This window comes from Ambystoma mexicanum, chromosome 1q (genome assembly GCF_040938575.1).
Source record: "Ambystoma mexicanum isolate Mex_15411 chromosome 1q, UKY_AmexF1_1, whole genome shotgun sequence".
In the NCBI taxonomy this organism is placed as follows: Eukaryota; Metazoa; Chordata; class Amphibia; order Caudata; family Ambystomatidae; genus Ambystoma; species Ambystoma mexicanum.
The window spans coordinates 162,494,457-162,506,386 of NC_090922.1; the positions used below are offsets into that span (position 1 = coordinate 162,494,457).

The following is an 11,930-nucleotide window of genomic DNA, read 5'->3' on the forward strand; positions in this document are numbered from 1 at the left end:
CTGGCTGCATCTTCATTATAACATTCACAAAAGATATATACAAACATTAATGTTTTCGATCAAAAATAGAAACCGTGTACATAAATGATTGACATAAACATAAAAACATTATAAAAAATAAAATGTACAAAGTATTTGAAAGACAATTGGGGTTGGGATGAGGGAGGATTAAAGGGAGAGAAAAGAGAGAGGAAACCTATACGAAATAAACTTCAATTATGCCATGATGGGTGAGCCAGTAGTTAGTTTAGCATTTTGATTATGACTGAGAAAGTTGGGTTCATGTGCATTCAGTATTGGTGCTTAGCAACATGTATCTGCTTGATAATGTCCCAGTGTTGGGTTGTTGAGAAGTATCTGAAAAACACTCCATGCTACTCGTGGTCTGAGAGTAGTTTTTTGCAAAAGTTTTTTAGTTTGGATTTTTATAGTCGCCACTGTTCAGCATTCGACATGGAGAATGAATAGTATTCTTACCATCCGTCTTCTATGGTCCCTTAGTTTTGACTTTGGTTTAGTGGGATAAATCCCTGTGAAAATGAGTGAGTTTTAGGGTGATTCTTGTGTGTGTTGCCCTATTTAATTCTTCATTAGGTTGATAATATTCTAAAGTCATGCGTAATCATCATTGTTTTTCATGCCCTAAAATGACTTGTAAAACTTCAAACCTCTCAGTTCTCATGCTACACATTCACAGTAATGTTGATTGTATTCTATAATGATGCGCTCTCCCTCTCTAGCGTGCGCTTAATACATGTCAGAGCCAGACTCTGGCGTGTTGCGATAGCCGCCGATTGTCTAATTGCTTACTGTTACTCGTACTTTTATACAAGTTTGCTTAGCTTTGTGAGATATCCACATGCTTTTTCAATTTAAGTGATTGGAGTCCCCTACCGTTGTCTCTGCATCTGAATCATCTGTGTTGGCTCTTCGTAGTACGCAAGATGCCGGCGCCATTGGACTAATATTATGTTCTGCTGCCATGGTAACCGTGGGACAGTCTCACCGTCTTCGCTTTCCACTCTCGGATTGTCGTCACCATGTTTTGGGAACACATTCCGTGTTAGTGCTTAAAGGCAATGTTCAGAGGCCCAATCTGTTGAAACCTATGTACTAAATGTATAGAGGTTGGGCGGCCTCATGTTAAACCTTGAGATTTTAATGCGTTTATATTCGCTCGTACATGTTATCTGGAAGTCGTTGCCAATACTTGACATCTAACTAATTCAAATGTTTATTATAGCATATGTATGTGGGGCATCAGTTTCACGAGTCTCACAACTCCCGTATATATTGTAATAGTGCAGTAATGTCGAAGATGGCTAAATAGCTTTCTGATTAATACAAATTCCTAGTGCTTCTACCAATGGCAAACATTCTAACAGTAATTCACCATATCTCAAATGTACTTGATTTTGGGTGTTAGATCCTCACATTCAAAGTTCGGAACTCTTATGTTATTCTTAAATAATAACATGGCACAGTACCATATTAGATCAAATCATGTATGGCTGCTTGTTGCCAGTTTTTGTTTCATGCAAGCTATGGCATATTGATATCAGTGCTTTGCTGCAATGCTCCCAATCTATTGGAACCTGAGTAGTGAATGTTAAAGGTACGGCGGCCTCATATCAGACCTTTTGTTGTAAGTGCGCTTAATTAAGCTTTTTCATGTTATCTGTAAGTTGTTGCCAGTATTGAACAACTCCCTATTCTAATTACTTAGAATAGCTTCTGTATGCCCTGCTCCCGGTCCTTCAATTTTTGAGTTCCTTTACCCGCTCATTTCCCCAACACCCACTTACATTTCTGTAACGGCTTCATTCCCTCGCCATCCAGCGTCCTCTTCCCCCAAGATGGCTGCCATGGAAATAGTAAAGGGACTAAAGTGCTTTACTATGTTCTTGGGTAGATCTTAATTAGTCGTTTTTATTTGTTGTAGGGGAATTGGCCTGGCGCTGTGTGCGTAGACCAGATTTACTTATAATAAAAAAAAATAGTATAAGCACCTCGTAAGAAACCCCATGGTGCTGGTTGCAATAAGATGTTCTGCAGCGAGAGAGCACTGCTGTGAAATCCATGACGCCTCCGCAAAGCTCTCCCATTACTGGCTGTGTTTGCATACGCCACGCCCCCCCCCCACCCCCCCCCCGCCACAATACGTTCCACTCTAATAGCTTATCTTATACCATCTGGTTTGTAAAGTTCATTTGTTTTTATGTTGAATGGACTAGTTGGGGACTTCAGTGACCCATAATAAGGCCAGACTCTAAAATTGGCCTCCTGCGCAATCCTCCTGATATTGTCATGAATAATGAAAATGTTCATTGGTCAAGTGTGTGCCGACATGGAACAGCAACAGTCATTAGAATATAGTTTACTCGTGCTTTACTCTGCAAAGGAGTGTGTCTGCAACTCGGCAATTCTGGCAGAACTCCTTATTTGCTATGTCAAAATGCGTGATTTGTTTGCAATCTGTCTTTCAGGGTCTGTCAGGCTTCAGCCCCCACAGACTCCCCACATATCTTACCCATGCTTGCTATCTGTGGTTTTTAAAAAAAAAAGTACAAAATTCGGCGTAAATGCATTCGGGAAAGTTGCATTGTTCCACGTGTGCATTTCCCCGTTAAGCTGAACACTTGATTGGCGCAGTGCAGATCACGGATGTGGCTTAAGATAGCGAGGGGAGCCATCTTAACGTCCGTTACTAGAGACCAGCGAGAGATGCGCGGGGTCATAGGTTAAATTGCGGCATAGCCAGCCCGGCCATTAATCCTCTTCAGGTCAATGAAATGAGTACAGTTGACTTTAGTGCCCGTTTTCCACTCAGCTGGTTTCACAGCATGCAACAAACAATTTCATTGTTGTCATCTTAAGCGACACTTTTAGAAATGAGAACTGCTTTAGAAAATAATTTGGAATGGTTTGTAACCTAATTAATGGTATTTTAACAGATATTTCATATTCTAATACCACATTTGCCGTGTTTTTTTAAATATATTTTATTTCGGCCTGTGGCTATCTATACAGGAACTACAAAAATAACTGCAAGAAGTTACACTTCACTGTAACGCTTAACCTCATGTGCACTAACTGATGTGTGTGTGTGTATATATATATATATATATATATATATAACTGCTGTATTTGTTGTCTTTCACCTTTGTAACTTGTGCAACTTTGCACTGTACTTGATGTAACCATGCAAAGTGTGTAACTGTGCAACCATATTACAATGTCAATGCCATGAAATAACGTATTAATCGTGATTACAAGGCCGCCTGCATTTAACCTTACCATGCCAAGAACAGCGCCTAGATGCCTTCAGACTTGGAGCGCTATATAAATTATGAAATAAACCAATAATGGGCACGTTTATGCCCAAATGATTGTGTGATGTGAAATATATGTTTTCTTTACGACACAGTGAGAGGTTTTAAAAAAGTGAGTTTTTTGTTGTTGTAATTGCAGAGCAAAATGTGGAACGCCAGGTGTTGCAGACTCAGTGCCGGCGGCTTGAGGCCCAGCACTACAGCCTCAGCCTGACTGCAGACCAACTTTCACACAATATGGCGGTGAGTTTTGAAAACCATGGCCCGCTGGATGTTCCAGGGCCTTTTTTCCCATGCACCCAGAACAACAAAGACATTGCCTCCTTTCTGAAGTTTGATTTTTGTTTTCGATGCGGGGGAAGGTGGAGCAGGGGTGCTGCAAAAGAAAATGACTGCACCCGGGGAAGGGGTGCTGGTGACTGGTGTTACGCGGATGGCAATTTCCGACCGCGTTTTGAGTCACCTCATTTCGTCTTGGTTTTTCCAGGACTGTCTGGGTATTTGCACCTCCGTCCCGGGGTCCCAAGACTTTTTTTTAAAAGTTTAAAACCCCTATCCCAGGGTTTAGGGATTGGGTGGCTACCATCGTGCCACCCGATCCCCAAATCACAGGCAGGGTTTTTTAAACTTAAAATGGCCTTGAGGCCCTGCGCTGCAACATGACACGGCACAGGCCACCCACATAGAAGTAGGACGACAGCTTCAGCTGTGAAACTGTAGTCCTACTTCTATGTCGGTGGCCTGTCCCGGTTTTTTATTTTCAAAATCTGGTCACCCTACCTCATTTGGTCCTGAATGATGGCATTTGCCTACTGGAAGTTAGTTTTCCTTTTTCCATTTTAGATTCAGGAAATCAAGTCCAAGAATTATATATAAAAAAAAAAGATTGGGAAACCTACTTACGCATAGAATGGGGAACTTAAATGATCTGCATGTAGCCAAAAATGCAGTGAGTCTTCACATCTTTAGTTCTCCGAAGTACCGCCTCTGGCGCCCTCTACTTTTTTTCTAATTTTGTGTTTTCTTGAGGTTTGTCCTAGGCATCCTGTAAAGGCAATCCCATTTCTCAACCAGTGCAATTAAAAATATAATTGTCATTGCTAATCTTGAAATGCTTCAAGCTTTTACAAGACCTCTGTCCTATTTAACCTCACAATGCTGCCCAATTGATAGGGTATGCAGTGATTTAAAGGGGAAAAAAGAAGGAATGCAAGAACGAAAACAATGTCAAATATATGTATATATATATATATACGTGGGGGATGGGGTAAACGGTGTGGGAGGTTCGGGGTGGGGTTGGAAGCGTGGGGAGAGGGGGTAGTGGGGGCGGGGCCCCCATTAAAAACAATCAACATTTTATTTTCTTTATTATTTAATTCATTATTTTTGTGTTCGTTTAAATCACATGTAACCAATTGATGTTCCTTCCCAGAAACGGTATGTTTCCATTTTTTCTTGGAAAACCTCATAAATTCGGTTTTAGGGGTAGTTCTCGTCAGTATCATTGGAGCATATTATCATTATTTTTGGTGATATATGCCAGACTCCTCCAGCTTCCAGGTGCTTAATGTGGGACCAAGCAGACGTTGCACATCATTGTCCTGTTCCTAAGGCGAGTGTGTGCCGCTGCTGAGCTGTCTCCAGCTGATATGTGTTCAAAGTGAACATTACTAGCACCGGTAGGTTGTGGGGCACAACTTAACTTTGCCAGTAATGGTCACTGTATCGCATGCATGAGGAAGCTGACGGACAACCTATCTATGCCACCAGTCCCTGCAAAGGATTTACAGTGACCAACCATTATGGTTGGTCATTATGGTTGGTCACTGTAAAGCCTTTGCAGAGATGATCAATACAACATATGCATGCATACACAGCTAGTACTGCACACACTGCATTACATTCACATACATTTGCACATACAAAGACATATGCATAGTAATACACACTTACCTTAGGTCTTCTGGGCGGTGCGGGGGTGGGGGCAGCACACTGAATCCCTGGAGCGCGCCGGCAACGCCAATGTGGTTGCCATGGAAAACCTGTGTGTGGCACGCAGACGTGTGCAGCGTGCCACACAGTTCTTATTTTTCAATATAAATATCTGCAGGTTTAGATTTTTTGCACGCCTTGTTAACCCAGGATTTCTTTCAGGATTATGTACATCAGGGTTTGTGCTCATTCATAGCGGCAGCCCTGCGGGAGGCTTGGTGCAAGGGGCACCAGGGAGGAGTCAGGAGGGGGGTGGCGCTCCTGCCCTGTCTGAGCCTCCACCTTATCCCCATTTGAGTACCTTATTCTATATTACTAATAGCCACCATTGGGGAATGTTCATGGGAGGGAAGTCACTGGCACCATGGGCAGCTGTCATTGGTTGGTAGGCTTAGAGTTGGAACATGTGAAAGAAATTAATTCAGTCGCAAACCTGGCTCGCACGATTGTCATTATAAATTGTCTCTCCTCTCAAGGACAACATTTGCAATGTTCTGGTCATTAATGCATCTTTCCTCCCCACACAGGAGCTACTGAACCAGAAACAGAAGATGGTCTCTGAGAAGGAGAGACTGCAGGCCGAGCTGGACCACTTCCGAAAGTGCCTTGCCTTGCCTGCAACGCAGTGGTCCAGGGGTTACTTTAAGGGCTACCCCAGGTGACGCCCCCTTGCACTAGGCTGAACATACAGTATAGAATTGTTATCTATTTTATTACCATGAATATTTAATATTTTTCACTGGGAGGATTGAAGCAAACCTATTAAAAAGTGCCATGCATGATGTAAAGGATGACGGGACAAGATGAAAGCACCAACCAGACACAACAGAATTCGCAGCATTCTCTTTTATCAAATTCTCAACCAACTTGAATACACAGTCTACTATTTTTTAGAGATTTGAATCCTCTGCACTCCCTTTTCACCAATTCCAGCAAAGCATCTTTTCTTCCTGGCGTTTGGAGGGGTGAAAGCTGTCGCAGCAGCAACACTAAAGGCGTCCCGACCCCCGAATGATTTTTGTTTCCCCTTTTTTTGGCTTGGATCAAACACGTTTTTCTATTGCTGCCATAATAATGAGACAAAGAATGTGACCTTGACTTGTTGTATGTATTTCCCCTTTCTCTGGAAGTCTGATCATTATTTCTCAACCCTTCACGGAAGTGGGTCGGACGCACGTGAAGGAGCGGCCTGATTTAATACTGAACCTGACCTCGGAGTCCACGTTTCTCGCACCCACAGTAATGGGCTTTCCACCGGAAATGCACTTAAGGGAAATGAAGATTGACAGACGGTCATTGGAAGGCACCCTGTCTACGTCATAAAGGGACGCACATGGCACGTGCACCTCTAGTGTCAAGCATCCCAGGTGGGCACAAAGTCCCCTTCGCGCATGGGCGTGGAGGGCAAGTAACCAGTGCTTCAATTTAGCAGACACCGCGGAGAACTGTACATATAAAAAAGAGTTTTGTATGTTTTTATTACTTCCATTGTTATACTGCCTGGCATTTTTCATTTCAGTTTTCATTTTATTTTTATTTTTTTTCGGGGGAAAGGGGTCCAGGAGGGAAGGACAAAAAATAAGTTTGCTTTTAGTGTTTGTACTGCTGCTGGTCAGGACATTGGTGTGTTTCAACAAATTAATTAAAATGCACACAAAAAAAAACTTACCACTCGTGCATGTGCTCTCACTTAATCCCGCCCCCACCCTCCCTCTGTGGATCCATCCCAAGTCTGCACAGTTTTTGGATACGTTTATCGCCTGTACGTTTTCTTGAGCTCTTTCAAACAGCTGTTTCTTTCAAGTCTATGTTGCTGGCTGTTGGAGCGGGGAGCAAAGCGCAAAAGAACCGGGCCCAGAGAAACCTGAACGCCAGCAAGTTGTTTGTTTATTTAGCACTGCAATAATTTAATTCACAGAGTGGCTTAATGTTCTGACACCAAACGGCATTCCAGGCAGAACTCGAGGTGACAAGAGTCTTACACCTTAGCAATACGCCGGCAGGGGTGTGTGTGTGTGTGTGTGTGTTGGGAGAGCGGGGTGCGGGGGGGGTGCACATATGTATCTCTCCACACCTCACCCACGTGAGGTGGAAGAACCGTAAGGTCAGACGTCACTTGGTCTGTAAGCAACGCCCCTGCAGGTATGTATCTCTCCACACCTCACCCACGTGAGGTGGAAGAACCGTAAGGTCAGACGTCACTTGGTCTGTAAGCAACGCACCTGCAGGTCCCAGTTACACACCTCGGGAAGTGCCTTCTTGCTAATTATCAGGAATGTGTTCTAAGCCTTTCCTTTCTTAAGCATTTCGTAGTTTGTCAAAGGATGCGGGAATTAACCAGGCTTGTCGGTCTCCCCCTGAAGGATTGCTAGAGCGGAGACCAGCCCCTCCGCCATGAAAGGAAAGTACAGCGGTCTATTATGTATAAAACAAAACAAAAAACAAGTCTGCATCCATCCATGCGTCCTTTCGTACTTCTAATGCAAAACGGAGTTGTTAGTCATGCTTTTGTTGGTGCATTGTTCTCCAACCCGCGCAGAGGCATGCAGCAATGTGTCCGTGCACGCAGTGTGCGGTGCTCCACACTGTGCTTGTGAATCCCTGTGCTGCTCAGTCCCTGCACACTGACCTTTTTTCTCCACACTGTTTTTCTAGTACTGCCCTGAATGTGCCAGGCGCAATTAGTTTAAGCCAAAAGAAATTAGGAGATGTAACCAGTGTGTCAGCAGATGCAAGTCGTGCCTAGAGGAGGGGCTCGTGTTTGCCAAAGTTAAGGCCACTGCAGGCCCCATTTTGGCCTTCCTTCCAAGTCGTTTTTCCTTGGAGAAAGGAGGAGGTGGCATTAGTAAGAGCACCCCAAAGGGAAGTATGGTCCAAGGGTATGCATTGTGCTGTGGAAAGGCCCCACTTCATGATCTTTGGACTTGTGCTGAGTGGTTTGTCTCCTAGTCTGGTAACCAAAGCGGTTCACTTCAGTGGTGCAGTAACCCTGGCAGCTACACGGCATTAGTCCCAGTATCAGAACTTAGTATTCAGGCTGTCCGTCTGCGTCAGAGTGCACTGCATGACTTCAGTTCTCCCCCTCCACCCACACATGAAGCCTCTGCACCCACCCTAAGCATTCTGCCTGCACTAGGCATCTCCCCTTTTGTTAAATTCATATAGCGGATCTCTGTAAATTTTGGGGTAAGGGAGTTTTGTCCTCATCAGTACTTTGGTTATCATTTGGACCTGTACATCACAGACGCGGAGCCTGGCCGTCCGCCCCCCGCTACCCCCTTTGCTGTCATTTCATTAATACCCTTTTGGTTCTCTTTCTATGTATGGTTTCAAACGTAGCTTTGGTCATGTGATCTTGCCAGTCTTAAACGCAGAAGAAGGTATAGTCGCTACTTCCAAGAAGAGCAGCCGAAACGGCCCCGCAGAATTCTTCTGCAGAAGCCATCCACACTGCATCTTGTGTTTTAAAAGTCTTTGCTGCGGTTCTCTCAAATACAATTTGAACTCCTGACACTAACACCAAAATTAATTCTTGCCTCTTCCAAACAGGTGTCCTATTCACGCAGGGACGTATTTGCACACGTTCTGCGTTCATTAGAACTGGTGTATATGCTGTTTAGGAAGGGCACGGAGGTTCCACCATCCACCCCGGGTCCTGAATTCTGATAATCTGGGTGGGTCCGATGGGGGACTCTTGTATGGTTAGTTTATGCTGTTTGGATCAGCGGTCGATTAACCTGTATAGAATTCAGACTGATTCCGAGTCTACTTTCATGCAGCCAGTTGGTCAAGCTTCCATGGTCTACATGCGGTGCAACAGTGTGTTCACCCCGGCAAGGCAGGCATCACAAGTGGCATCCTGTAGATAAAGGGTGTCATTTAATTCATATTCCACAATGACTTGAACCCCAGTGTTCGACTAGAATCAAAGGACCTTCTGGAGGATAATATCCATAGAAAAAAAGTACATGCACTTTTGACCTTTCTGGGTTAAGCAAGAAACCATTACGTTTAGACAAACATGTTATTATTATTGCGAAAAGTGGTGGATCCCCACAGAACACTCGAATAGGTAGCGAGCCATTAAAAAAAAAAATAACCCACCTCTTTTGCCAGGTGCTTCTGCTGTGATGTTTGGTCTTCGCCACCGACATCACGGAAAGTGAACTGAAAGAACTAGTTTGCTCTGGATTTAAAATGTTGCTAATAGCTCTCTTGGTTTATTTTCAGGGTTCTCGAGGGTGGCATGGGAGTGCTATGTTACTGTTTGTGTCCTGGCCCTAGTGGTCTTTCGGTGGCACTAGCCAGTTAGGAAACCTGGTGCTCAGTAGGCATCCAGTTAGGGTCAATTCAGGGTTCTCCATGTCTTGTGCCACGAAGGCAGAGCAACATTCCTCTTGCACAGTGGTATGTGCTTGGCAATGTAGCAGTCTGTGCCCTTTCCCCGTCTCAGACTGGTGCAGGGTGGCGCGTACTACTGATGAGATCTACAAGTACCATTCAAAGCCTGTGACAGAAATGGTAATCTAATGCACAAGCGTTTCTATCATTTTTTTTCCTTCACATTTCCTCTCTTGGAGTGCGTGGAAATATAAAAATTGCATTTTCAGTGGCTCCCTACAAAGTAAGGGACTGACTCCAACCCTCCACCCACATGGGATCAGTGGACCACTGCAGACTGGGGACACACCCAGCATTCATCTTTTTTTTTTATATATGGGCTGGCTGTGGGTCCTTTGCGCCCACACCAGATGTCCGCCTACTGTATGCAAATCCTCCCTGAAAATCAGGGGACTTGTGTGTCAGAAGTTGTAGCCAAAGAGTGCGAGGCACGCTCTGCCCCTCGCGTTCTGCGGCAGCAATGGACCCCTTGCATGGTATGAAGGCAGGCGACATCTAAAAAAAGAGTAGGTCCATTGCTTTTCGAGGAGAGCTTAGTGTACTTTTAGGAATCTCCCCGCCTCCACCGCTCTGATGATGCACTTGAAACTATTTTGAAAACAAAACGATACTCTTTAGGAGAAGGAGAGCACCTTAGTAACTGCAGCATCAACTGTAAGAAGATGCTGCCAGCAATTATCAGACTCACTACATTTAATAGAAAATATTTTGACAGTCAAGTTTTCCTTTAAAGCTTTTATCTTTCAGTTTGCACTCCCGCCCGACCTAATGTTGCGGTTCAATCTTGGTTACCGCAGTCCACTTTATTGTTGTACGTCTTCTGTTGTAAGGGCTCAGCGACTAATGCAAAAACTGAATCACATTGCAGTGGTTTCCTAATTTCATTATGTTAATTTGAGTAGGGTCTTAAATTGATAACTGCACAGTGCCTTAGAAGTGACCAGCCAACTTGTTTTAACTGCTTAGTGTAATGAAAAAACATCAAAGCACTTCGAGCCTACAATTGAGGGATTCCTGCCCCCCCCCCCCACACACCACACCCCCACACTAAGTAAGGCCTATGAGATTGGATGCTTTCTAAATGGGAATGTATTATTTTTCTCAATCTACTAAACTTTCTTTTTTTTTTATGTCCTCTGACCAGACTAGAACTCTAGTCGTCCGGGCAGATTGATGCTGGTGAGCCTGGGTTCTCCTGTTTCTCTGGTGAATCAGACCTTGTCATGATACAAATGCAAGAGGCCACGATAAAGAAGCATAGAAACAAGTATTACTCACCTGCAGAATCTTAAGCGCACGTCATCGGCATGACTCCCAGTTCTGTTGAGTTACCCGGGGAAATGCAATACACCCTACAGTGTCAAATGTTGAATTTCAGTATTGGGCAGGTGTCAAAAACCCCCATTGTCCATGCAGGCCTACCACAGCAAGTTGCCAATCCGGTCTGTCTTAGAGAACATAGTCCAAAGCATTATTTGTGAACTTAATTTGTGAGAGACCCATCTTCAATTTTCTTTACTACTAGAAATCCATGCCACTAGTGTATCGTGAACCACTCTGCCAATGCTAAAATCAATTAAAATATTCTAGCAACAGTTTGTTCAACTCTCAAAACATATCCTTTATCATGGCTAATTGTGGGTGTTGGCTTTCAAACTGTTTTTTTTATCACAGGAAACCCTATGCGTCCAACAGGGATCCTCCCTCTTCAGACCAGACCAATTGAATGTTTGCATCTGTACATACCCTTTGCGTTCTGGCCAGCGCAGTACTGACCAATGGGAAGGAGAAGAGACAGGAAGCCAGGAAGCATTCTGGGTTCAGTTTAGATGCTGTGAAGAAAAAACCTGTTCAAAGTGTACTTGTTTGAATTAATTGTAATGTAATATATTTGTTGAATGTAGTAATTAGGTATTTATGAATATATTGCTGTATTTCTGACAAAATTCACGAAAAATAAAATCTTCCTAAATCCTGTTGAAGCCATTTCTGTTTATATTCCGAATGAGCCTTCCTGTTCAAGCATGTATTTCGTTAGGTGACAGCTCCTAGAACTATAGACTGAGGGCAAACATTTCCAAATCCATCTGCAAGAAAGTTGGTGGTTGAAGGACGCATCCCTCTCTACTCGTTGGATAAAATGGGCCAAACCCCTCCGAGGAGGCCTGATGAACCGCCTTTATCACTGCTGTCCAGAATAAGGTC

General features: G+C 43.9%; 1 protein-coding gene across 6 annotated transcripts in view; it reads left to right on the forward strand.

Annotated features, from left to right (window-relative positions):
* The window catches only part of GSE1 (Gse1 coiled-coil protein), a 1,546,392-nt gene extending 1,534,685 nt beyond the window's left edge, over window positions 1-11,707 (forward strand). For 5 of the 6 annotated variants that reach the window (XM_069636384.1, XM_069636395.1, XM_069636405.1 and 2 more), the window contains 2 exons: window positions 3,472-3,575; window positions 5,852-11,707. In XM_069636384.1, coding sequence (XP_069492485.1) covers window positions 3,472-3,575; window positions 5,852-5,986 — 239 coding nt within the window. In that variant the 3' untranslated portion in view covers window positions 5,987-11,707. The remainder of the gene's footprint in view (window positions 1-3,471; window positions 3,576-5,851) is intronic. The other variant, XR_011283474.1, reaches the window with a different exon arrangement.
* The last annotated feature ends 223 nt before the right edge of the window (window positions 11,708-11,930 follow it).